Source organism: Epinephelus lanceolatus, chromosome 1, assembly GCF_041903045.1.
Source record: "Epinephelus lanceolatus isolate andai-2023 chromosome 1, ASM4190304v1, whole genome shotgun sequence".
Taxonomy (NCBI): domain Eukaryota; kingdom Metazoa; phylum Chordata; class Actinopteri; order Perciformes; family Serranidae; genus Epinephelus; species Epinephelus lanceolatus.
In genome coordinates, this window is record NC_135734.1 from 7,827,178 (window position 1) to 7,854,849 (window position 27,672).

The 27,672-nt window shown below is 40.0% G+C and overlaps 2 protein-coding genes across 2 annotated transcripts in view; both read right to left on the reverse strand.

Annotated features, from left to right (window-relative positions):
* Nucleotides 1–8,900: 8,900 nt before the first annotated feature.
* Nucleotides 8,901–15,712, reverse strand: cep15 (centrosomal protein 15). Its single transcript, XM_033626008.2, has 4 exons — nucleotides 15,619–15,712; nucleotides 12,964–13,087; nucleotides 12,690–12,758; nucleotides 8,901–10,593 (listed from the first exon to the last, which is right to left on the reverse strand). Exons 1-4 carry the CDS (start codon nucleotides 15,669–15,671, stop codon nucleotides 10,417–10,419), a joined length of 423 nt encoding a protein of 140 aa, XP_033481899.1. The 5' UTR covers nucleotides 15,672–15,712; the 3' UTR covers nucleotides 8,901–10,416.
* A 5,744-nt stretch (nucleotides 15,713–21,456) lies between these two features.
* Nucleotides 21,457–27,672, reverse strand: part of LOC117256754 (receptor-type tyrosine-protein phosphatase gamma-like) — a 621,431-nt gene continuing 615,215 nt past the window's right edge. The window contains exons 28-29 of the mRNA XM_033626372.2: nucleotides 26,351–26,486; nucleotides 21,457–24,969 (exon numbers count right to left, since the gene is read on the reverse strand). Coding sequence (XP_033482263.2) covers nucleotides 24,826–24,969; nucleotides 26,351–26,486 — 280 coding nt within the window. The 3' untranslated portion in view covers nucleotides 21,457–24,825. The remainder of the gene's footprint in view (nucleotides 24,970–26,350; nucleotides 26,487–27,672) is intronic.

Consider the following 27,672-nt stretch of genomic DNA (forward strand, 5'->3'; position numbering starts at 1 on the left):
TTGAATTATGTTGAATTATGACCATGACCAAAAAACATCCCAACATTCACTGCTTTACTGTCACATTTACTCTTGTCATGGGGTATGATCCTCTAACACAGTACTTTGACCATGATGCACTGATGCATGGATTTAGGCCTACACTGCATGCTAAAAGAGAGATTGAAATGAAATAATTTACCAACAATTTTAACAATCGATTACCTGTTTCACTTATTGATTAAGCACAAATGCTAAACATTCACTAGTTCTCTCTTGAATATCTTTGGGTTTTGGGTCAGTTGAACAAAACAACTTTGGGAAATTCGTCATCAGTGTTTTTCACTTTTTTAAACATTTTATTGATAATAATTATGAATCATAAATAACTGACAGGTTAAAGAATAATGCAAACCGTGACACGTGACAGAAATTTGATTTGTAATCATTCACCTTTAGGCCCACTAAACATATGCGGCAAAAGAGGAATCTTTCATAAACACTTCGAAAACTGACAGTGAAACTTGACATTTATGATAAAATTCTCCCACGTGGAGAAAAACTTTGGCCAACATGGCCAAACTTAGAAGTTTTGCAGCATTCTGCATATCGAGGGACCCCACAGGTTAAGATATATGAACAAAGTCTCTGCAGATGAACACAGAGAGGGCTTTTATGGCTAAGAGCATGTGTAAAACAAATCTCTTAATTTGCTCCTGAGCAATAAATTTGCACATTTCATAGCTACCAGCCCTGTGTTACTGTCTGATTTTTATTACTGACTCTATTGGCCCATTTTAATTTGTTTTTATTTGTTGCACACAGGCAGCAAGCCATGGATTTAAAGATGAAAAAAGTTATTAAGCTCATAAACAGTTATTGTAAAGGCCTATTTTGATGCAAATCATATAAAAAAGTAAACTAATTATATGGTGGTTACAACTCTATGAACTGAACTAACAAAGCAATTTAAGTCAGCAAATGATTGATAATTTTCCCCAGTCCAGGCTGGCACTGCCTAAAACACAATGTGAGTGTATTAGATATACAATCATACAGGGAGGTGATATTGGGTGTATGGGGTGATGAACAGATTCAGTTGGGTGTGCACAGAGCAAAAGCAAAAACTAATATTGTCCCATTTATTGGTAAAAAAAAACAACTGTTGTTTAAAAACAAACAAACAAAAAAGCCTCTAAAATTATGCCCATGTAGTCACAGACAAGACAAATCAACACACACATAACATAGTCTATTCAAATATGCATCTCTTTGTCCAGCTAATTATAAGCAAATTAATTTGATCATCTGCTGCTGCAAACCAGCAAGCCATTTTCACCATCACGCTCCGGCTGCACTCAGCTCTTTTCTAGTGGCATTAAAGCTGTGTGTCATTGTTAGGGAGGATCAGTTGATTTGGGGATGTCCGGTGCCACGGCTAATCCTTTTGACCTGACCTGGCCCTGCTGGGAAACGGCCTCTTCTCCTTCACTTTAGGCCACCGTGTTAATGATGAACCACTCTGCCAGTTCACACAATTAAAATACCCCCTCAGACTAAATGAAACTCTACATGATGCTAGACAAGCCGAGAACACTACAGGATGAGCATTCACTGTAAATAAATACATACAAAATAAAAGCAAGAACATGTTTTCATGCTTTTGCTTAAAACTGCACATCTAAATAATGCTGAATACTAAGACAACCTGAGGAAAGTGACTGAATTCATTAAACTAATTTGAAAGACTTAAGATAATTAAACCTGTGGGCTTGTGGTTTAATTTAAGAATAGATTTGACTGCTGTACATCCATTCTGCATATCTCATTTTTATGTTTTGCTTGTGCAGGGCTCAACAGTTCCTTTATCTTTTAATAAATTACCTCTATCTGGATTGATACATTTTATATGTAATTGGTGGTTTGTTACAAACACCATCTTTTTAATGAGCACATACTCTTGTTTGTCTTGTCAGGGATTAACCATCTTTGTGGGACAGATTATCCAGGATCACTGATGTTAGGTTTTGTTTAGCCAGGTTAAGTCAACAAAAGCCCGACTAATATGAACTCACTTAGCAAACAACCCACTGTAAATCTATGTCACATAAAGGTTGGCTGCACTCATTGATTTCAACTCTCGATATAAGAAATAAGAGAGAGTCACACTAATCATGTCTGGACAGTGTCAACACAGTCTCACAGGAATGCATGAAATGGACACGACTTCTTATCAACGCATTAAATGATGATGGGAATGAAATGTGTTAGAATTACGTCCTGGCAACATGAAAATAATGCCAATGCAAAGTCTGTTATGAATGGTCACAATTTTGTTGTGAAAATGTCACAGTTTGGTTAGGTTCAGGGAAAGAAAAACACTTGGTTAGGTTTAGAAAACAAAAAATTTGATTAGGAAAAGGTTGTTGTTTTGATTTAAATAACTACATACAGGATGGAAGTGACAAAAAAATTACATACTACGCATAGTTACGTAAATTACCTACATAAAGTACTTTGCGTAGTTAAGTAAAGTACCTACGTGAAGTTCTTTGTGTCACATCACTACGTTGACCTTTGGTTTCATATGGGACACGAACAGACAGCCCGTTCTCATTCCCAACTTGTCAAATACTGCCACTTTGTAACTGATGAGGGTGTTAGATACCAAAAAAACACCCTTTGTGGCATGCTGAAACGCAGATTGCAACATCACTGGCAACTACTGTACTATAAAAGAGCAAGACAGTCCCTACAGGGTGGGCGTCTCCCATGTGAAGCCAAAAGTTAATGGAGTTATTTCACTATCAACGTAATGTGCTAGTATATGTGGCATGCAACGGTAGTGATGTATGTCACGTGACTTGTAGCACGTGAAATACATCACATACAAAATGTAGCATCACGTGACTTTTGTCTTTTGCTCTTTCATCGAAATGAGCTCAGAAGAACTGTTGTTGATTTTAAATGGATGAGGGTCATGTTGTTTCACAGCAGCTAATCAAAGCACAGAAGCTCCAGTTTATTACAGTTCATTTCAAATCCAGCGTCTGACCCATTCATTCACACATAGTGGTTCCCACTTAGTATTAAAATCCACTGCTTATATCAACAACAGCGTGATGATGTAGAACAGATAAATAGCCCCAGTCCATTTTAAATAAATGAATAGCATTGGACACAGTGAGGGTCAGGCAGAGGATCAAAGTCTGATAACCATAACATAGATCAATATTTGTGAGCCTATGATATGAGGTACAATAAACAAATGTTGAGGCTAGCACAACAAATGGAATGGCATGCCATTAAGTCACTACGACAAGGGCAAATGAATACCCCAGAGCTGGAAGACCCACCTGCTAGTTTCCAGTGTGCTGGTCAGCTACAGCAGCACAGGAGGAGGAGTTATGCATGCGAACAGGACTGTGTGCAAGTGTTTCTCTGCAGTTGTAGGGGATGTGAATGAAAACATATCCAACATATACTAACATCACCCAGATGTGAGATGAGGAAAAAAACAAACTGAAGGCCAGCTCCTTATTCCTGCTGCTTTCGAGCAGTTGTAGGACACAAAAGCAAAATGGGATGTTGCAGGTGTATATACACCACTGAACATGGTAGTACCCCCTTCTATAATGCAGCCATGATGGTTTTTTTTTCCAGAACTAACCATGTGCTTTTGTTACCTAAAGTTAAGGTAATAAACGTAAAAACAAGGTGTTGTAATTGTATTTTGAAAAACACTCAATGCATGTAACAAGCTTAAACTGATATGCCATCCCAGAAAGTAAAGAACAGATGCAGAAGGGTACCTGGCGAATCAAATTTTGCTGTTTCGCTTCACCGACAAGGTGGTATTTGACAAGTTGGGATGAGAACGTGATGCAACAACAGCATTCAACCTGGTTGAATGTCCATGTTTGTTTGACCCACCCACCCTGCGCTGAGTTTTTTGCTCTTGTGTGTGTCCACCACTACAAAAGATCCTCAGTGACTGTATTAGCATTGTTTCAGTGCTTTCTGTAATCTGTGTTTTTCGTAACTTTTAATGCATTTCGTATCCATCACAATGTAATGCGATGTTAAGAATCTGTGCCCATTTCAGTTAAGTTCTGTGAGACCCACAATACACACACATTGTATCTTCTATAATTTATTGTGGGACCGAAGTCAGGGTGATGTATTAGGCCAACCAGGCACAAGTGTGATAAGATGTTCCTCTCTGCCTTACATTTCTTTTCTTTTTTTTCTTGTTTTTTTACAGTGAAACCCAATCAGACAGAGTGAGATTACCCATGTGCTTTTTCTTAAGTAAACCAATTTAAGTGTTTGCTTTGACTGGCGTGTGAGATAGTAAACTGATTAGGGTGTGATAAAGGCCTTCATTAAGAATCAAACACAACACGCTGGTGCCATGCGTGGATCCATGCCAAGGCAGAATCAATATCAACAAAAGGCGCAAGTACACAAACACAAAATTCATACGTGTCCTTTCAGCTGCCCACTTAATCCGTCAGTCGATATGAATAGCACCGCACATTCGGACTTCACCAGGCGACATCCGTGGAAGCACAATCGATAAAGTGACTGAAGTGGAATTCACCAAGCACAGTCAACCCCCCCGTACTGCTCTAAGAGCAATAATACAGCTCAAGTATATTCAAGACCAGCCAGGGAAGGATTCTCACATTAACTCCAGAAAGCCTTTTCTGTTGGAAGGGGCTACAGGAGAGCCAAGAGGTATGCGATTACAGTGACACGAGTGAAGTGAGGGGCTGTTAGAGAGGGAATGTTACACTCATGCCTGTGCAGTCCACAGGGAGCCAAGCCAGGCTACCTTAAGGCCACTGTTGCTTCCTCTTAGTGTACAACATGAAGCCTTCTATTTAATGTACAGCAACATGACAACAGTCAAGGCCTCTGTGACGGAAAAGACAAAGAGCTGGCAGCCCGGGCTCTTAAGTAGAGGTGACATACCATGATCAAGGGACAGACTCTGGACTTATGAGCTTGCACAGGGTCAGAGGAAAGCCTCAAACAGCACCACCAGGCATAACATTCAGCAGCCGTTCTGATCAGTGGCATCTGAATTCGGAAACTGAGAGAGAAAATAAAAATGTGTAACTCTTCAACAATAAATTTCAACAATCATTTGCAATTTAAATTGCATCAGTAGTTGATACAAATCTGTGATCTCTCCGAGCTTGAGATCCAAACAAATGCAACAGACTCAAAGTGTGAAATAACAGGCTGCAAAAACGCAGCACGCCAAAATATTTTCCCTCCTCCATTCTTTCCCTCCCCTTCACTTGCCCCTGCTACACCCGCAGCATATCACTGAATGAAATGCAGCGTGCAATTACCCATTATCCAATCAACTGGAGTCGACACTTAACCATTTGCACGGCTTTGGGCTCAGCCAATTATCTGTCAGGGCTCTCAGTGGGCTCTCAATAGCCGAACCACATTGCATAATCATATGGCTCCAGTTTATGCCACGCCACCAGAGACGGAGGAGGGCTGGAGGAGAGCTGGGCTGCTGTCTGAGGGGTCATTGTCAGCGTCGGTGGCTGGCAGGATGAAACAAGGTCTGGTAACTGACAACAGCGTCGACTGGGCTCTAGCACCCCGAGGCCTCGGCCATTAGAATACATAATGCAGGGCTAGTCATTTGGAAGGGCTCCAGATCGTGCTCTTCAAAACCCTTTTAGATAATTTGCTACATTGCATCTTCATCACCCCCCCACCCCCCACACTCCCACTGACCAAACCTGTCACCCGTGATTGGACACACGGCCCTGATACCTCCCCCACCCCCTACGTTCCTTGATCCTGGCCTTGACCTCATAGCACTTGCCCCCTCTTCACTAAACCAGCACCCCACCACCCAGCCCCTACCAGTCCAGACTGGTCCAGTCAGTCAGTAGTGGCCGGTGGCTAGTTGACCCCTGAAGGCCTGCTGCACTGGGGCCCCAGCTGAGGAGCCAGGGCAGCTGCCAACCACCAGCCACTTCAACCCCGGCTGTCCGGATGATTGCATTTGTCAAGCCGCCACTCCGCGTCAGCCCAGCGCAGGTCTGATCACGGACAATTAGGGGTTAAAGAGAGAGAAAGAGAAATGGGGGGGTTGTAGAGAGGGGGGGTAAAAGTGAAGGGGTGGGTGGGTCTTCATCCACCCTGGCAATGAAGAAGCAGGTGCCCTGGCTCTTTTTGCATTGGTGACAAATGGGTGGGACGTTCCTCTCATTACTCCTGTCGTTGCGGCCCGTGTCTCTTTTCTGTACATCCACACACAACTTCAGTTCTATCAGCTGCATATAATGTGGGATGTGTTGTTATTTGACTCCCATGGAAGCAGTCATACTGCATAGGATCATTCTGAAAATAGCTGACAAAGCCAAGACCTCCAGAACACTTTAGAAGGCAGCTCATAAAGCTGGAGGGCCACAGATCCTGAAGAATTTACCAGTGCAATACCTGAGCGTGATCTTGATATCAACATATTTATTTCAAAACCCTATTTATTTTGAATGTTAATAATAGTTCACAGATTAAAAAAAAAATTTCAACCAAATCAGCAGACCTTCATCAGTGCATCACTGTTTAATGTCTCCAGTACTAAATGTATCTTAACAACGTAACACGTTTACAAAAAAACAGTCTTGAGAATAGACTCAAAGTCCAACTCCCACCCCCCTGCAGATATGGACTGCAGCCTGACGAGCAAAGTCAGAATGCCTCACTAAAAATCAGGAGCTTCTAAAAACAGAGAAGCAAGGGTACAGAGAGAACAAGACAATGAAAGGTGCAGAGAGACAATGGACAAATGTCTGGCAAAAAATTGTGAGGAAGCAGCAGGTATGACAGGTGGAGCTGAAGGTGAGAAGTGAGGCAGACTAATATTAGTGAATAAAACCTGCTGCATCGGGCTCAGTTTCAAAGCTACAGTGATTACACTGGTATCATATCAAACTAGAGGACTGAAGGCATTCACTGGTACCAGCCATTTTAAACTATCTTGTTGGAAAGGGGGAAAAATAATGCACCAAAGCTGCATCAAATTTTCCAAGGCACTCTTCTGTCAAAACCTTGAAAAGCCTTTAATCAGATGGCTATGTCATAGCAAAATACTAGAAACACAGAAAACACATCACACCCCCTGCATAACAGCACAAACGGCCTTCTCCCCCACCTTTTTTGGACTTTAGATAAAGATAATCCTTCGTTATACTTGTTAGAACTCACAAGCACTTTAGAATTTTTACTTCTTTTCCGTACAATAAATGCTAGTTGAGTCCTGGCTGTCCAACAACATAAAAGGAATTTTAGCAGTTATCTGTTGACAGATGAAATCAGCAGTGATAATGTGATGAAAAGCCTCCTTTGACAAATGGATTAGGTGACCCAGTTTCAAATGCTATAATTATAAGGTTATTTCAGTGTTGTTAAAGTAGTTTCAGAAGGATGATAAACTGAACTGAACATGATACTGTCAGTCATAATGAGAGACAAAGGGAGCGTGTGTTCTGTAAATATGAGTTTAAATCATGTATTGTTGCAAACAAGCTGTGAGGTAATTTCCTCAGCAAGGATTTATCTTTACTCATAGAAAGCTTTTTTTCTTTGACACTGGCTCCCTCTAGTGGTTCTGAAACAACACTACAAACACTGACAGATATTTTCAGTCAAGCAACAGCACGTTCATCTTCTACTGTCAGAATGGACACAGTTACTGCTCCCACAACATTAGCGTCACAGAATCATCATTTTGGTCTCAATACAAACAAAATATGAACAGGGATAAAATGAGTGACATAAATAAATGCAAAGAATTAGCTATGATGATCATTTTGGAATAAAGAACAATAACTGAAATAAATGAAAACAGGTGCATGTGAGTGCAAAACTACAATCAGTAGGCAATTTGAGGAGGGGCGAGGGGGCACCATCCCTCAGAGTCATCTCATGTGATGCTACTCAGCCAATCAAATCAGTGCATTCTGACAAGTGATTCAACTGGGATGATACCGCCTACTCTACAGGGACTTTCTCCCTCTGTATAGTACGGTAGTTGCCAGTTGCAAGATTTGCAAGAGAGAAAAGTGGACAGTAAAAACAGGGCTTTTAATCAAGAATGGACAGACTCTTACATGTTCATTCTTCTCAAAACTCATACTATGTTCTGATTCCGAACAAAGCACAGGGCATCTTTGAGCAAACGTACCCACTCTCATCCCAGCTGAGGCCAAAGATATTAAAATATTTTATATTATCAATCTGGGGCCGTCCCCATTAGAAATAAACAGATCCCCTACTGTTATGATCATTACAAGCAGCAACATGTTCTGTTTTAAAACTCTATTGGTGAATTAAACTGTTAATAGTTGCAAGCATGTGGGTCATCGCTCCTCTGTGAGCAGTGAAATGTAGATTGGCCATCAGCAGTGTGTGCAGTAGTGTCACTACAAGTAGCGACATTACTAATTTAACTGCATTTCTCAGTAGTGTGGTGGTAACGTCACTACTTTCTGAGTCAAGTAACTTTTTAGCAGCAAAGCTGATTAATTGACCAAGGAGATGCAGTAGTGTCTACAAAAGTTACAAGCTCTTCTTCCCAGGAAAAGCTCTGAAGTGCAGCAGACTTTTTTTCTGCAGAGGTCTGGATAAAAGTAAGGATAATAAAAATGAGGATAAGTAATGTGACTGTTGCCAGAGCCACACTGAGAGATGTTGACGAGGGAAGCACTTCCACATCATATGCTAATCCTTCAGTTATTTCTGCTCGCTAATTGGCTTTTCTTGGCAAGAACTGCCAGACACTGTCTCTGATTGGCTGCACTGCACTTCTTAATGCGTCGCTCACTTGTCTTGCCCATAGACTGTATATATTAAGTGGACAAAGAAAAAGTTTAGGTCTGTTATTTTTATTGTTTATATAACTGTCTTTTATTTATTATGGTTTTATTGAGTGAAAAATATATTGTGGAATTCTGTTTTTGAATTATTGACATAGCCAGATAGCCTACTGAGGCAGGCCAAGACAGAGACATGCATTAAATAGGAAGAGGAGAGAGAAAGAGAGAGAGAGCAACAGGCCAACTGATGATGTCATGTTTTTGGAGGACATGTTCAAATGTCACAAAGTCTTCCAAAGAAAATACAAAAAGAAGACAGCTTTCATTTAAGTCTGTTATTTTATAAAAAAAAAAGTAACTTTGCAAGTAGTGAGCTACTTTTGACATTTTCTTGTAGTTTCTCTGGAGATAGCTTCAATGTAGTGAAACATACTTTCGTTGGTCGTCAATGTAGTCCACTATGTACACTACGTACCCTTCTGTTGCACTAATTTCAAAAGGGCACTGCTGTTTAAAATCGCGTGCTGCCGTTTTGCACTTACTGGATGTGAAGGCGGCTTTTTTTTTTTTTGATCACCTCTTTTTCTTCGTCTTCCTTTTAAATGGTGAATTGCAAACAGACAGTGGAGTATTATTGCCAACATTTGACCACTAATCTCCGCCCAACATAAACCAAACTTACACCACAATGTCAATGCTGATTAAAATGTACCACCATAGCTAGTAGCAAATTGGCTAGCTGGCAAGGCAAAAAACATGTAGAACATGTATAGCCTCTGCTACGTTACAAAGACAGCTACCGTTGAGGGACCGTTTCGAGTGTGCCAGTAGTACAGTGCATTTTCCCGTACTATGCAGCGTGAACACATGTAGCACACTTGTGCACCCAAAATATTAAGTGTTTAGTACTTGAGTACGCAATCTGAGACACACTATGTATTCTGATGTAGAGTAGCTGGTTGCTTAGCTCAGTATATTTCTTAAGTAGCCTGCCCGAAACCATCAGCAGGTATTGGCTGTAAAAATATTAGATGGAAGTGGATTTAGTGGACTGCATAGATATGTGTTTCTGATACCCCTCTCATTCAGGGGACAAATTTGATCCATTTCTATGAGACAGTCTGGACTTCACTGCTAGCAGAGTTGCCAGCCTGGAGTGCAGTTCATACACTTTACTGATAACCCACAGCATTACACTGAATTACATCAAATAATAATACAAATAATATGTTAATTATAAATAGTTAAATTTCACCTCTCAGTCAGTCCATATGCACTTTACATCTCTCTGATTCCCCCCAGCACTTACACTTTTTACTTCTCGCTCCCTTTCTCTGTCTTCCTTTTTTCCCCTCCTCCCTCCCTCCTTCCCTCTTTGATGAGCCAGTTCAAGAACATTAAATGTCTGTGTCCCTGAAACAATTTCATTTCCAGTTGGAAACGCTTGTTCACCGAAAGTCTCCAACCCTGGTCATGAAGGAGGGTCTAAATTAGAGAATCAACAGGCCTTTGATCATCTGTATCATGTGACCATCAAAGCTGTCTTTCAAGCTACAGTGGCACTGTCAGCATCACCGCCCACCTATCGAGCAGTCCGGGCTTTTGGGCGAGGAGGCAGGCCCTGGTCCTTAGCTGTGCTGGGTTTCTGTTTGGCTCTCCTGGGTGGCTGTCCTGGACCATGGGTAGGGGGTGGGCCTTTACCCAGGAGGAAGTGCTCCCAGGCTGGGATAGACTCTTCCACAGACGTCCAATATCTTGTCTAGAACAGAGAAACAACATAAATCTCAGCGTTAGGGCCCACAACTCTGCATCACCACACCTGACTCAATCAGGTCTGACTCAAGTGCAAGTCAAGTGAGGATTTCGAAGATCTACCAAGAGGAATGGTATATTCAAGTGTCATCCTCTAGATTGGAAAACAACTTCCCTGTATGTAAGTTAGCAGGTCTAAATGACTACTTTAATCTGCAAAGCTGGGGCAGTACAGTGGTGCAGTGATTTGCACTGTCGCCTCGGCTTGGGTCCCTCTGTCTCTGTGACAGTCTTTGTAACCTCTGAAGGGAGTATGCCGCCACCTTCCCAATGTCAGGTGGGACCGGCGCCAACCCTGATGGGATAAGTGGTTGTGGACTGCATGGATGTGCAAACCTATAAAAGAAGTTCTTTTTCAGGAATATCTATTCACTTATTGTTACCTCTGCCAGGTATAAACCTGGAGGGGAGCATGCATCTGGTAGTTTGGTTGTTTGCTTGCTTACCGGTGTATCTGTCCACAGCCAATTTCGCATACTTCTGGACCCATCAGCCCAATACTTTTGTGAACATTTATAAATATGTTCAAGGACCTCTTGTGGTTGTATTTGAATTTGTCAGTTTTCAACTGTATCATCACAGAACGATAACATAACTTGACAAAATGAAATTGAGAACCTGCATACACTGTGTCCTAACTGGATTTGACGTGACTAAATCAGTGTGACTGCATTGTTTTCTATTGGACAGTCCAATAGAAAAGTAATGGCAATAAAAGATAAAGATAAAAACAATACGTAAATAATAAGTGCAACAAATTTTACTTTAAACTGACTCCACTAACACACATACAACAGCACATGGCATAAGTTAACCTTCAGGGCTTTCTGCCAGAGAGCCCTTTCTGGAAGAAATATTTTCATTTGAACCCAAACCATCATCTTTTTCCTAAAACTTCAGGGTTATCAGGCTTAAAGCCCTGAAGGAAAACTTCTACCAACAGCCATACAACATATAATAACAACTAGATCATTTGACAGAAGTGTAAAATTAAACTAACTAATAACCGTCAAGTTTAAAAGTCAAAACTGTTGTTTTTTGCCAGTCATTTATTATTAGCTATTAGCTATTGCATGTTCACCTTGCATAAATTAAACGGCTAGTGGACTTTTCCCCCTCTACTCATACCTTAATGAATTACATGTAACCTTATTATTTTTCTTGCTCACCTTTGGTTAAAGTCAGTGCGTCTCCCGACAGAACATCAAAGTTGACTTTCAGTCTGCATGCATGTTTTTTTCAGCCCAACATCGTTAAAACAGAGCAGCTAATGTTGCTGTAGAGGAGTTAGCTGAATGAGATGCCATCCAAGCAGCTAACGTTATGTCATGTTTTATCTTATAACGGCATTGTTTACGTAGGGCATGTGCTCTGTCTGTTGACCCGTACTTTCTCAGAAATTATAACATTTCCTCACTGCTGATTTATTCCAGAATAAATAAACGTTATCCTCATTGTCTTTCTCTTGGCTGCTTGCCGTCCGCCTTTGATGGTGACACAGACTTTCAAAATAAAAGCATATCCTAAAGAAGACGATATGGATCAATGTTTTCACTTTGCATTGATGATATTGGATTGCTGATCATTGAATCGATATATCGATCCAGATCGATGTATCATTACACCCCTACTTCCTACTACTTCAAGATCAGTTACATGTTGGCTTTAAAAACAGGCAAAAGCAGCATTGTTCTGTAAAATTGATCTCTTAAGAGGATAATATATCTATACATGGAACTTTATTTTGAAAAGAAAACATTTTCCAAACCCTGCCATGAGCTTTCACATTCATTATTGCCATGAGTGGAAAATTAATGAGTCAAATGAACAATCTTAATATAAAGGAGGGCAATTTAAGAGGACAGTCCTATAAGGTAAGTTACATTTAGAACCTTCTCCTTCCTTGCCATATCAATATTGCTTATCTAAATCACTGGGGGCTACTGTATCAACAGTTTACAGATTAGCAGCAAGATTGACCTGAAATGTGAACTTGTGATGCAAGACACTGTCAGAAACATCACACTATTGCACACTTGTTACCTCCAGAGCCAGGAGATTAGGGCTCGGCAGCTGTCTTCCTCTGAGACGATCCTCTACCTTCCGTAAATCCTGCAGTAACAGAAAGCAGACACAGTTCTCTACACACTCTTTAATCTTTATGCTTTAATCGCTTGGTCCTACGATTTAGTTAATACGTCATTCAAACACACTCTGTACATGCCCACACAGGACAGTTTTATCAAACTAAGTGACAACAGCTGTGCAGGTGGATATTATGGCTCCTTCGGAGTATGTACTGTACAGCCCTTCCTACCTGCAGCAGTGTGGCGTTCCTGTGGTGAGCGGCCTCAGAATCTTTCACCTGCTGCTTCCTTTGCATCTTCAGCTGCTCTCTGCAACTCTCCATCTGCTCCAGCAGCTCTGCTCTCCTTCCTAAACTGATGTCATAGTGTGAAAGTAACTGTCAGAGGGATAACTCTGAATATGAACACAGGTTCAGTTTACACTGACTGCTCGGTGTTTCTATTACAAGCACCTCTGCCAGTGTTAAGATTAAACACGGTGCTTTAATTTAATTCAAAATGAAATGAGCACATTAAACAATAATATCAAATTAAATGACAAAGTTATATTCATCGTTTATGCCAAAAAAGAAATCTGAACTGAAGAATTGGTAGTGAGAGAAAATCTAAGGATTGCCAAAGGGGACATGAGAAACAGTATTTTTCCAAATTCAGCTATCTGATGCACAGACAGTAAATCCTTTTAGTCTGAAGAAGCACCAAATGGATGAAAAGTTTTTGTTTGTGTCCCCCTCCGGGACCCTCATGCTGTAACAGTCTAAACTTACTTTCATACAATCCTGTATACCTTAGTGCAGTGAAGCTGAAGCAGTTCAGTTGATCAATTTGGTAACAACTGATCAGAAATACTTTTAATAACTGAGTAGTCATTTATATTTTCAAGCAAACCTGCCATTCCCTGATTCCAGCTTCTCAGTTCAGAATGTTTTTTTGATCAAGACAATAAGTGGCAAAATTATTGCTATTGAAAGTCTTTCTTGCAGTCTCATTAATAATTCACTTGCCAAGCAGAGGTGAACTTTTACCGAGGAGCATGTTTTGCTTTACTAAGCAAAAACCCAAACAAAGTGAAAATATAAAATCACGAAGAGGAAACAAAAGCCAAACTAATAAAATGATAAAAGCAACCAGCTACCGTAAATTGTCTCATCTCAGCAAATGATCAAGTAGATAATTGGCGCTGGATAAAATCAACATACAGTTTTTATAGTTAAAGGAGCAATAAGCAAAATTCATCATTTCTAGATTGAAGGGATTAAAAAATTGCTATGTGAAGAACTAGAGGTGTAATTTCATCTGGAGTATAGCATGACCTCACACACCCTCTCTCTGTGTTGATCTCCAGCCCATTGTTTACAAGCCGGTCCGGCTGCGCGTTCATGTACGTTCATGTGAAACAATCTGACTTGGAGCTAGCTCTTCTTCTCTTGGACAGGTACAACATAAAGTCAAATGTCTGTTTTAATTAGTGTTACAGTAACGTTAGGCACATGTCGCTATGTCGATTCAATTAAATTTAATGTTACAATCGTAGCATGGGTTAATGTCTGGAGCTTGAGTTATTAGCGGCTCGGTCCCAGCAATGGGTCAGGCGTTTCGGTTGTGTTAGGTGAGTAGCCTGGCAGCCCAGCTAACATTTGCAATTAGCATTGTAAAATGTAGCCCGGCGGGCAGCCTGGCGGCTGTGTTTAGCTATTCCCCTGCCTACTCCAATGATGATGGTCCCTGTAATAAATGCAATATATTTGCTGAAATGGAGACGGGGCTCAGTGACTAGAAAAGCTGGTAGAAGCGCTCCATAGCTGCAAGCTACTCCAGTAGCTAGTTGGAGAGCAGAGGTGGAGGGACGAGTGGCTCATGACACACTTTGTTTTGCTCTACAGGCAGTGCACAACAGCAAACCTAGTGGTGAAACGATTTTGCTTATTGCCCCTTTAAGGTAGAATAAACATAATTTTCCTATAGATTACTGACTGATGTACAAAAAAAAAAAAAAATCAACAAGAACATGATGGCGACACGGTTGCAACGGTATGAGATTTTCACAGAAAAATAATGGTCTCAGAAAATATCGCAGTTTAACGGTATCATGGTATTACAGAATTGTTATTATCAGTCAGAATTACCCTTAAAGGAATTCAACAAACAAATGTAAATAAATGTTTTATTACTGTATGTGAAACTTGAAACCATTTTAATGAAGTATGTGTAAAAAGTCTCCCCTTTGAAAATAACTAAAACAAAGTCGAGATTTTCTGCCCAGTTGCATTTTTTCCACCCAATATCATAGATAAGCACATGTGTATGGTATGATAACCGTCTATTTTATTATCATGGTATATCTTGAAACCAGTATACCATTGCAACCCTAGATGGAGATTGGTTTGCCTTTTTGAAGGCGTATATAGCAGATGGCACAATTTTAGAGTTCTTCTTTGAACATGGGCATATTTCTGAGATGGCAGTCTGAATCACTCACCAAGGGCCCACTCTTTGCCTGTCACCTTATTGGAGGGCTCTCTCTCCCTAAGGCCCCCCCTGTCCACCCTATGGGCCAGCCGCGCTGCCTGTACTATCTATATTTACACTCCTGCTGGTCATGAATGTCTTTCATGGTCTGATTTCAATAAACCCACGACACGTCTTTTGCGGGAATACAACCGTATATCTGTTTACATCTGTCGGAGCTCACAGCGAAACATGGAATGCATCCCCTGACAGTAACAAAACACGGAGCAAAATTAAAAATGAACTTCTAGTCTCTGAGCTAGCTAACTGGGTGGACAGGAGAGTCGCACTCGTCATGGAGGAACCACAGACCCTACTGACAATGTTATCGATCAAACCGGATCAGTACTAGTTTATATTAGAGATAACAGACTCACATTTCTTCGTGTTTCTCAAGTAATTCCGTTTCTCCAATAAGAGAAGCAGACATTGCTGACAACAGCAGCACTTCCTCTGATCCTCCGGAGTGTAGCATCAAGCTAACAACAATTTGCCATATAACCGGAAGTACATCGTACTTCAGAATAAAAGCGCAATTTGTTTAAGAGAAAAAAAGATCACCTTTTTTATTGTTTTTACTGAACACGTTTGACTGCTGCCGCTGAAACGTTGTGTAAATTATTCTAAAACACTGATTATTATATAAGAATGTAATTAAAGGTTTATTACCGTGTATTAAGCTTTCCGTTGAATTACCTGAAAACATATAGTGTGTTAATATGAAACTTCTGTTCGGAAGTTCTTCTTCTTATTTTGGAAAACTGAACAGCTATCCATAATGTTGCGGCGCTCAGTAACCATAGCAATCAAGACACGAGGGTGGCTACCTGCTGCCCTCTGCTGGCTCTATTTTAGAAAGCATTTGATGAATTCAAAGCAAATACGTTTTCCTTTTTGTCTGTTATATACGTTGAAGTCAACCATTTTCTTATTGAGCAGGCTGAATCACCATAGGTGTTAACCTTAATATTCTGCCCCCCCCCCCCCCCCCCCAAACAGATGCTTTCTTTATGAAAGCAAGCATTCTACAGCATATCAGCCACCATCAGCATATCCAAAAGTTCTGTCAGGCCGAATGCACCCAAGAGGGCTAAAATAGCGCACCCAAAAGAGCACCTGAGCGGACACTATCCCTTACATTGTGCTTGTGTCATACCCCATAGCTCCCATGAGGTCAAAGAGCGTGTCCCAGCCTTTTTAAAATAGCCTTGCAAGTCCCCAGGAACAGCGCCGGGCTATGAAGCCAATTTTACATAGTGGCCAAAGTGACATTACAACGGGGTCCATCGAGTGCTACCATGGGAACTCAAAAGACTTTTTTCCATAGACTTACTTTGGGAAGGAGACATCAATAGATATATTTTCTGAGTGTCACAGCCCCTGAAAAATGATTCCTTTAACTATTTCATCCATTCATTCTGATAACATTTTTTAAAGACTTGAAGAGCTGCTAGATTAAATCAGTTTATACCCATTCAAGTTAGGGAGGAGCCAAACCGGAAGTCAGCATTAAGTTAGCTGCTCTGCCATGCTTGGTGGCAGTAAATCTCTAGTGCACTTGCTCTATGGGCCCCACAATGCAGAAGATCCAACTTTATATCGTAGGGATGCACAATATTGGATTTTTCCAATATGCCAATATATAACAACTTTTTTGGTTGATAACCTATACCAATATTGATATAACCACTTTTTTCCCTACCTAATTTTAGTGATCATCAAGTCTCTTCTGTAGTGGAATTAACATCATATTATGCATGCATACTCTTATCGTGATGGCCCACCAGCAGATGGAGACATGAAATAAGATGATTTTCAATGTATGAAATATTCATTCATTGTGCTAAATAAGAAAAAGCATGTTAACCGATTCTGAAAGTTCATTTTAAAGCTGATATTGGCCGATACCGATATTTTATTTCAAAGCCAATATCGGCTGATATTGATGAAGTTCTGATATTACCGTGCAACCCCATTGTATGGCTTATCTGTTGTTCAAAGTTTATTAAGGAGAATATTTCACGCTTCTCCGTCAAACCTTTAAAGTTTTACTGACGTATTTTTCCTGAATGCTTACACAGTTGTCCTACAAGAGAGCAGCATCAAGGAGTGCAGCCAGCTGAAACAGGAAGACCAGTGCCTGTGTGTGCCCATGATCACACAAACACCCAAAGCTTACTCTTTCTTTTTAATTAATGATATCATATTATTTTTAAGGATGAATGAAATGACACATTATTAGATCTGGGACTTTTTAAAATTATCAAGCCTATCCTCATTTTTGAAAATATATATCTATACAGCCTATTTGAAACCGCAGCTATTGACAAAACAATGAGGGCTGAAGCCTCAGACACCCAGGCCTGACAACGCCACTGGTAGCAGACCCTGTAAAGAAAACCTAAAGCACACAAAGCACAAATATTATCACAAAAATTATTTCAGAAAATTACATCAAAACCCATATTTTATTTTATGTATAGCAATACCATTTACATATTAAATAACACTATAATAGAATGCTTTGATATAGCTTTCAACGAAACAAAAAAAGAAATCCATCTTCTTGTCTTATTTCATGTTACAAAAGAGGAAGGAACAGCCACCTTTTCAAAACGGATCAATGGTGTGGACATTATCCAGTGACTTACAAGAGAGAGAGCTATTCTATTGTTCACGCCTGGCAACAGAATCATAGCCTCCGGAGGACAAAAACCAAAAGCAAAAGAATCAAAAGAGGGGATAACATTGTAATATCATAATCACTGCCTGAACATTAATGGAGGGCGTGAAGCTGGAAACTGGAATGCGATGATGACCACAAACTGGACGCACAGACACCTGGCTTCCACACGATCCACCACAAACAGCAACGCAATGAGTGAATTCCAATGGAGGAAACAGACTGAACATTTTTGTGATTACAGACCAGACAGGTGTCCGATTAGAAACCTTGAGAGAGCTTTGTGGTACATGTTCCATCAAGAAATTGTAAAAGAATTAATTGTGGATAACAAAATCATCGACAAAAAAGAAATATGAAAAATGTGACATTTCCTCTGACACAGTCAATACATACATAGTTTCCAGAGAAGGGCTGGGTTACAGAGGCAACAAAATATTATGTACATTTCTTATTGACAGTACAGCTCTGTGTGCGCTTGTGGCAACACAAAACACTTTTCATTCAGAATGATCACTGATCAGAATAGCTTAATTATGGAGACAGGAAAGATGATAGAGTGAGCATCTTAAGGGCCCGATCACACCAGAAATATAAAAGCAACGTTTCAGACATCAGTACATTTGACCTGATCAGTGAATTTGACATACAAAGCCATGTCATTAAGCATCCGTTGACAGTGCTAAGCTTTGAGGAAATGGAGATTCGGAGTTCAAAATTGAGGCAGCTATCATATTAGCTGTGACACACCATCCAATTTGATATCAACCTGCTTTGTGAGAGTAAACTGTTCCTCAACAGAGATGCAGCAGATTCCTTAAATTAACTGCTTTATTGTATTATCCTGTTAGCGACTGATAGCAAGCTAAGTACTCCGACTGACTACAGATATGGATGTATGAAGAGAACTGCATACAGCGTTAGAGGCAGCACCCCACTCATCCCTATGAAAGTTAAGCAGTGGCACATGAAACCCAAAAAGGTATAAAGTTATCCGGATCTTCCACATCATTGGGGCCATACAGCGAGTGCACCAGAGACTTCCACCAGCCGATCTGGCTACTTTCAGTTGAGCCCTTCACTAACTTGAATGGAGACAAAATGATTTAATTGTGCAGCTCTTGTAGACTTTAGAAATATTATTGAATTCTCGATAGTGAAATAAGTAATTTTGTAGGGGTTCCACTAGTTTACCAATGTCTTTTCCTAACACAATCTCATCCCAGCTCGTCAAACATTGCTGCTTTGACAGTGGACTTTCACATCTACTTATGATGCGCTAGCTATCCTCCTGCGTCTATTGTTGACATTCAAGGATGGCGTGTCAATTTAAGTTTGTAACATGCATTGTGTCTTCTGAAAATGCACTTCCGTTTTCACAGGAAATGTACATTTTCTGCTCCTTCGATCCATAACAGTCTTTTTCAAAATAAACTAACAATGTTGGTAAAACACCTTGTATTTATGTTTATTTTCTTGTGCAACAAAAGCACATGGTTAAGTTTAGAAAAAAACAATATCGTTTGGCTCAACATTCACACGGGAGGCAAACAGTGGACTCCTGGGTGAAAGTCCTGAGTTTGTTGGACCTATACACCTCCCCTACCCTGCCCTCCCCTCCCCCCCAGCCATAGGGACTTCCCAGCTCTTTATATAATGTTGTTACTGTTAATACCGTTGCTGTCAAGCAAGTATCACACCTTTTTGCGTTGGTGTCTGATGCTGAAATCACAAAGTGGTGGTATTTGAGAATGGACTGCTCTTTCCCAATGTAAGTCAATGGGAAAAAGTGTTATTGGGCACAATGGCATCAAGTGATGGACCAAGATGTTGCACTTACAAAGTTTGGCCACCATGTAAAATTGGGTCCAAAGTCTGGTGCACTTCCTTGGTGCACTTCCACAACTAGCATTAGCAGGTTATTGGCTAGCTATTAAAACTTAGCTCAGTAGTGGCAGAAGCTCGCTAATTTTTTTAAGGACGCGAAAATGAATTTCGATGCGCCACGTTCTGGTGTGACCTGGCACTTAGGCAAAGTGTGTATGTTAAAAAGAAATAAAAAAAACAAGACAAGAAAAGTCCCAGAAACAGAAAATGTTTTGTAGAGTTCAGCTCATATGGTTGCATTTTAAAAGAAGATAACATTGCAATATAGCCAGAAATAGAGATCCTTAATGCTCCTCTGTCTGCTCAGTTTATCTCTTGATGCATCTCTTTATCCCAAATGATGGTGTATAACAATAACTGCAAGTAAGGACTTTAATGCTGAAGTCAAAGCAAACAGATACTAAAGTGAGACTTTGAAGCAAACTTTTGTAAGGACACTGATACAAATACAGATATAGTGTGAGGGTGAGAAAGGAGGGTGAGAAAGGAGGGTTGGGCACCCAGTCAGAGAGAGAAATCGGACAAAAGAGAGAGAAAAAGCTTACCCAGCATGTTTTTCTGCACGGGAAGGATTCAAGTCTTTGGTAAAAGTTTTTAAAAAATCAAAATACATTTGCCCCCCCTCGCATTCCACACACTATCTGTTTTGTGCTGTGTGAAAAAAAAGAAACACTTTCACAGTTTCATTCAAAATGCAAAGCCACAAGTGTTCATCTCACGCCATCAACATTACAGAATATCATCAAAATCAGCGGGTAAAGTAGAACATCCTCATGTCAAAGAAAGGTGTAAGTGTGGAAATATGTGTGTGTTTAGGAGGTTACTGCAGCTGAAGCAGGAAACATTTCAGACTCTGCTCTTTGCTTGTAGGCCACAAAACCACTAAAAAATACATCTCTGGAGAAAAGGGAGTGAGGAACAGAAACTATATACACAAGGCCTTGAGAGGTTGGAGCGAGTGATCACACCTCTGTCAGCGAGCACGGATCTGGAACAGACCTCCACCTGTTCTGTTTTCTCCAAAATGCAGTTGTTTTTTTGTTTTTGTTTTTTTTTTTGCTTTAAATCACTTTAATATTTCACACTGGACACAAATTGTTAAAGAAAATGATCGCTCTCCAGGATGTGACATATTAGAAACTAGCCTCTAAGGTCTGTGTACTATGGCAGATAAATCAGATCTGGTCAGCGTCCTGGGTTTTAATGACATGTGGATGCTTTTGTCAAGACACTGATGATAAAAACACCTACATAAGTAAGACTGCTTAAGCGTATGTTTCTGTGAGTTTATGGCTGGTTTAATGAGAAGAGCAACAGTTTGTCAGTCCACATGGTCAATGAGTAGTGTGTAAGTTGGCAATGGCTGCCAGATAGTTAGAATTCCAAGGGTAAGGCTGTCGGTACTATTGTCAACTAAGGAAAGACCAAAACCAAAACCAACAATGAATTGATTAGTGGCCCTGCATGTCATACTAAAACACTCTAGGTACCCCTGTAGCATCACTTTTGGACCAGCCCAGTCGGCAGAAGAAATGGTGGCATTGTAGGCCAACGTTTCTGCAAATTATGTTACATTTGAGCATTTTATGTCAACATTTCTTAAGTGACATAGTGACATAGATGACTTTGTCATCGGGAGGTGGAGGGGATGGTGGATGGTGTGACATCAGTCGAGATGCAGACCACTGCAGATCACTGTTAGAGACCAACAAGCAACACAACTGGCTGTGATTTAATGAGTAACAACCAGACGCTGTTTTTTCAGCAGCTATTTAGGCATGAAAAGAGACATTGCTGCTTTTCCTGCTGGGATTGTGCCCCCAAACCGGCTATTTTTGGCCAAACCATGATTGTTTCCTTACCATAACCAAGTGTTTTGTGCCTAAACCTAACCATGCGTTAAGCATGGCATTTTGGATACATAACATTTTAACTTATCTGCTACATAGTAACATGCAAATGTATTCGTGGTTTGCAGAGATGTACAATGCCAACAGTCTGGTGATTGTAGTATTTGGACACTTAGGAATAGCATGTCAATTTTTGCTTGTTACATGCATAAATCCTTTCAAAATATACTTGTTTTTACAGGAACTGTACAGTTTCCACTTGTTAAATGCATACAGTCTTGTTTCAAAGTAAACTTCCAGCATAGGTTTAGTTTTTAGTTTTATTTCCTTAAGTTTAGGCAATAAAAGTAAGTGGTCATGTGACACAGGACGCTACATTCTCAAAATAACCCGTCATTGATTTCCAATTTCACATGGGACACAAACAGCCGTCTTCTAGATAGAAGTCCTGTGTTTGTTTGACCCTTCCGTCCCTCCCTATGTGGACTTTCTCACCCTTCACACTATGGCTGTTGTTTAGAGCATCAAATAATGAAGTGACCCAGTGCGTCTCTTACAGATGCCATAGGGTGCCTTGGGGCATCACTGTCTCCATTAACCACTGACCAACCATTGGTATTTGATGAATTGGGAGTGAGAACAGGTTGCTAAAAATTACAGCGCCCAGCTGTTTTAGGAAATTACTGAGTATGGTTATTTAACACAACACATTTTTTAAAAGATTAATGTTGTGTAGAAATAAGTGTGCCACAGACAGAGTAGGGAAACTGTTTTGTAGTATTGAGAGATGGAGATGAACATCTTCTTGGTTGTTGTTGTTTTTTTCTCCACAAAATGTGTCAACAAATAGACAATATAGAAAAATGCCAGACTTATCCTTCAAGTTTGACAGAGGAGTTGGATTAGGTACTGCTGGATGCTGAATAATCCACTTACCGATTACATTTCTTATGACATCCCTTTTCAGATTATTGTCATGTTATGGAATTCAAAGCAAAATATGCTGAAAGCAAAAACACCTTTACTTTCAACACATTTAAGCAGCCAGTTACAATAATGTATCATGAATGATGGTATTGTGTGGTTCTCTTTCATTAAACTGAATTGGTAATGTTTTTCTTTATGTTGAATATGAATGTTGAATATTGACTATTTTCTACTTTTACTAGCTTGGGTTGAGACACAGATGCATTTGCTGATTCTTAACATTATGACATTACCAATGCTACTCCATGCTACAGGAAATGCTTTGTCACGTTAGACATATAACTGTAGCACGACTGTGTTTTGTGAAATTTAGCCACACCTGAGTACTATCATCCGCCATTTTGTAAACACTGTACATGGGAGTTGGTGCAAGCAGTGCAGATGGAAGATAGAAGTTCCAAATTTCAGTGAAGTCAGGAATAGAAAGAAGAATCAAAAGGCATGTTTCTGAACAAACTCTAGCTCTTCATAACCAACCTCACAGACATCACAGACCAATGGGAAATGTAGCGACTTGTAATTAATCAGAAAATCAATTATAAATACAGTTTTGGTGGTCAAAGCACTGGCTTTAGGCTTCTAAGATGTACTATACAGTATATCATGAGATCCTTGAGAACCTAAAGAGCTTTTAAAGCAGGAGAATATGATCATTTAGCAGTTTTTAATCTGTCCAGATGACACAAATAAAATCAAAAGATGCAAAATGCAAAAATTATAAAATAAATCTAAACCCACTGCAGTGAGACTGGTCAAATCTGGACTAGACTAACACTGAGAACCCAAAGACTGTTTTAAACCCTGTTTTGGATTTCTAAAACAAAATCAACTTGTTGCATAGAGCTTGTTTTTGAGTCTGCTGTTCCCCTGCACATTATACTGATTCCACCCTGTAATGACACACAGGTGCATGTGAGTTATTGAGGGCTTCACATACAGGCCTCTGTGTTCTTAATCCGTGCTTGTCTGTCAGAATGAATTTATGACCTAAAATAAATCCTTTCAAAACATGATTTTCAGAGAGATGGGCAATGTCACATTGTTGCATCATCTGTTGTAGTTGGTCAAACGTTTCAAATGTAAAATCACTACTGGTGACATTTGTATGTGTGTATGTGTGTGAGTTCAGATGATGTAGCAGCATACAGAAAGGTAGAGGACCGAGAAGATCCGCTTCCAGATGGCTGTGGATCAGCTGTGAGTAGTGGGGTGGTAAACTATCGGACGCAGTGGAAATTAACCGGCCTGAGGCGGGAGGCCACAAAGGACATGTACAAAAATCACAAAGTTATTATGATAAGGATATATTTATATATGTATACATACAGTATTTCCATATATTAAAAAGCATAATATGAATTATACAAAGAAATAATAAAATTTCACAGTAGCAGTTGTTACACCACCTTATGTATTCTAACATGGGTGTGACTCGCTAATAAGAGGGAGAGTGAAGAAAACAAATTAAAAAAAACGGTGAGGAGGAAACTACTTTTAGAAAACAAGTGCTACTTGTCTGTGGCAACAGGTTCCAAGATCTTGATTCTTGTGATAAATGAGTGATAATATGAGTACTATAGATGAGCAGGGCAGAGGAGGTCACGTTGAGCTGAAGTCGAACAGCATTTTTGTTACTGAGGCGGAAAGTTCGTGCCTTCCTCCGTCCACTGTCTTAAATCAACTGGTAGGTGGCAGGCAGAACAATGTCCTTCACAGAAGCAGTTGATTTAATTAGGGCCAAAGCCATGGAATGTCAAAAAAAAAAAAAAGTCAGAGCTTGAGTGGAGAAAAGCCAAGTGAGTCAGCTTTAGTATAGGCAGTAACACTGACATTACATAGTGCAAACAAGAAAAGACAGAAAAGTGTTTCTCGTTGCCTACCGACGCCGTCGTGAAACTTAAAAACGCAGGTGCAAACCCTTCAGTAGGAGAACATTAAGACATAAAATGGCGAAAAAAATAAATATCAAAAACTTTTTATCAGTGTAAAAAAGTAATCAGGTTATTCATTTTAACCAAGAGTCTGGCAAAAAGGCCTCAAAAAGTCTTGTTCACAATAGTTCCTTGATGTTTTACAAAGTTAAGTGCCTCCTTGGTGGGCTCAGGGACCTCACAGGGTGTTTGGACCCACAGGACACCCTCAGCTCATCTCAGCTCCGGGCCCTTGAAGGGCCGCTCTCAGACCAGCGACTCCATGCTCTCTGCTTGGTCAGACTGGTCGGACATGGACGCCATGGTCCCGTTAATGTCCCTGGCCAGAAGACCCGAGCCGTTGGTGCTGACGAGGCTGAGCAGGGCTTTGTATAGGTACTGGTACTGGTCCTGTGGACCAGTCAGTGACAGAGACAAGAAAGACAGAGAAGAGAAAAGATGAGAACAATATACTGTGTGACAACCATTCTTTTACCTCCTTGAGCCCTATCCTGTATCATACTGTAGCTTAGTAGGTAGTAAGATGTTGCCAAATTCCTGTCAAGTTCACTGAACTGATAATATACTTACACTCCTTTTGAACAAGAAGCATTAGCATCTAGGGATTGTTAGGGAATAGAGTGTACATCTAGCATTTCTGGGTAATGTTAGGGTTGCAGTTAAGTCCCACTGACTTGAAATCTTTAATTGTTGCATGGGAGCATGGTCTATAACCAGCCTAGTTGCCAGAAGGAAATGTTGGCATTGCATGTTTCTGCAAACCAGGGATATGTCACAATTGTACATTTTATACCTATCATTTCAACATTTCCAAAGTGACGTAATACATAAACAGACTTTTTTCTTTGGGAGTTGGAGGGGATGGTGGGTGTTTAAAGCCAATTAGCCATTGTCTTTTTCCAATCATTTCCAAGTGTTTTTTGTGTCTAAACCAAACCACAGCTTCACCACAGCATTGCTGAAAAACATTAAGTTTCAGTTTACCTGCTACATATTAATGTACAAAACTATGTAACATGGTTACAAAACTTACAACATGAACATTCCTCTTCTGGCGATGGGTTGCTTTTACAGTAGCTCATAATTCAAGTTCCTGACTCAGAGACATCTGGCAGTATGTACTGAACTTAACACACTAAGTTTCAACTAGTGTGTGTAATTAAAGATGCATGAAGGCGTGGCCTATAATATATTGGTTCATAACTTAAGTTGTACTTCTGAAACTTTTCCAGAGTGCACTAACTTTTCTTTAGACAGACTCTGGTATTAAATCCAGCAGAGAGGAGCTGGATTGGATGCTCCAGAGATGACTGTTCTTTCATCATTGACTGTAGCCAACATAAGCTATTCTTATTAGTTTTTCATTATATTGATATTTTTGATTATTTTTATTTGTTTGAATGATAAACATATTTTGACTATTTTAAAAATAAACAATTACTGCTCTCTTAAGTATCCTTTAACAAATTACATTGAGATTTAACAAATAAGTTACAAAACACTAAAAAGTAATTGCAATTCGTACTTAGAATACACGTAAGAGAAATACTGTGACAAATATGTGATTGGTCTTACTGCCTCTTTAAACCGAATTAAACTAGCTAAGGTGACTTTGTGAAGCTTTGTGACAACTGAAACCTGCTCAGGGCTCATGGTTTCTTTCAGCTTTAATTTTGGATGGTAAGAACTACTTGCTTCTGTTACCTATGAAAGCTTTGAACCCTGAATCTTGGCTTGCGGCTGTATTTTTAGTTGCAGTTGTCAGACTCACAATGTCTGTGAAGACTCCTGGCCTCATGAGGTTGATCATCTTGGCCACTTGATAGACATCAACGGCACCTTCACTCTCCAGCTGCTGAGACAGTGTGGTGAGGGCACACAGCATGCCAGCTGACACGGATCCCAACCTGAGGGACACAAACACACAGCCAGCGTCTGGGGTTAGCATGCATTTCCACAATGACTGCATTGAAATATCCACCCTCTAGACTTGCGGACAGAGCCCTCGTGGACTTTAGTCATACATGCTGTAACAAGTTCACCATCATCACGTAAAGTCTGCGAGGGCAGAGACCGCAAGCTGCTGATAGACAGCCCTCAAGACTGTTTTACTTGTTCCCATGGAAACATTCAAGTGACTATTACAATCATTGTAACTGCTGTCATATTCTGCAGATAACAGGATATAAATCTCATGAATAGGGTTGTTTTGTGAGTGAACACCGAGCTATGACCAAATAAACTGGGCAGGCCTATTAGTTACATAAGAAGATCTTCTTGAGTTGTTTTTTAGCCACTTTTCTAGCCTTCATATTTGGCATTATACTGTGCAACCTATAGGCTGCAATAATACAATGCATTTTAATTACCATCTATAGCTTACTGTATATTTCTACATATTTCTGGATCATGATGTTGTTGAATATTATTTCTGGCATACACTATTCAAGTATTGTTTTAATAGGCTACAGTAACTGTTTTACACACACATAAGTTTTTTTTTCAGTTAGCTATTGCAAAAAACAAAAGAAGAAAAAAGAAAGAAAAAAACCTATGTCCCATCAGTGTTGCAATAAATTGTGGGTTATTAAATCAGTGAAGTCTGCTGATGTCTGCATCCCAAGCTCCCTGGATGTCTGCAGCAAGTCCTTGTGAACTGAAAGAATCGTGGATTTGGACAGCCCTAGGCACTCCCAGACTTCCTGGGAATGGACCCGTAAAATCCATGAGTCTGTAAGTGCAGATGTGGATCCAGCCCATAATATCATAAAAGCTCATAGTATGTTTCTCCTCTACTACTGTAGTTTGACAACATACCATCGATCTTGCTGTTTTTACAGGTATAGTAGTAATGGCACTCACAGTGCACTCTTAGTAACTTGGTAACACATCATCTATTGCCATTATAAACTATGGAGCTCCTCAAAGTTCTGTCCTAGGCCCTCTTCTATTCTGTATTTATTACATGCCTCCTCTTGGTAGATTAATACCTAATTATAAAATCTCTTTCCAATGACACTCAACTCTGTGTGTTTATAAAATCAGAATCCCCACCAGAATTAATTAATAAAAAAAAAATGTTTAAAGGATATC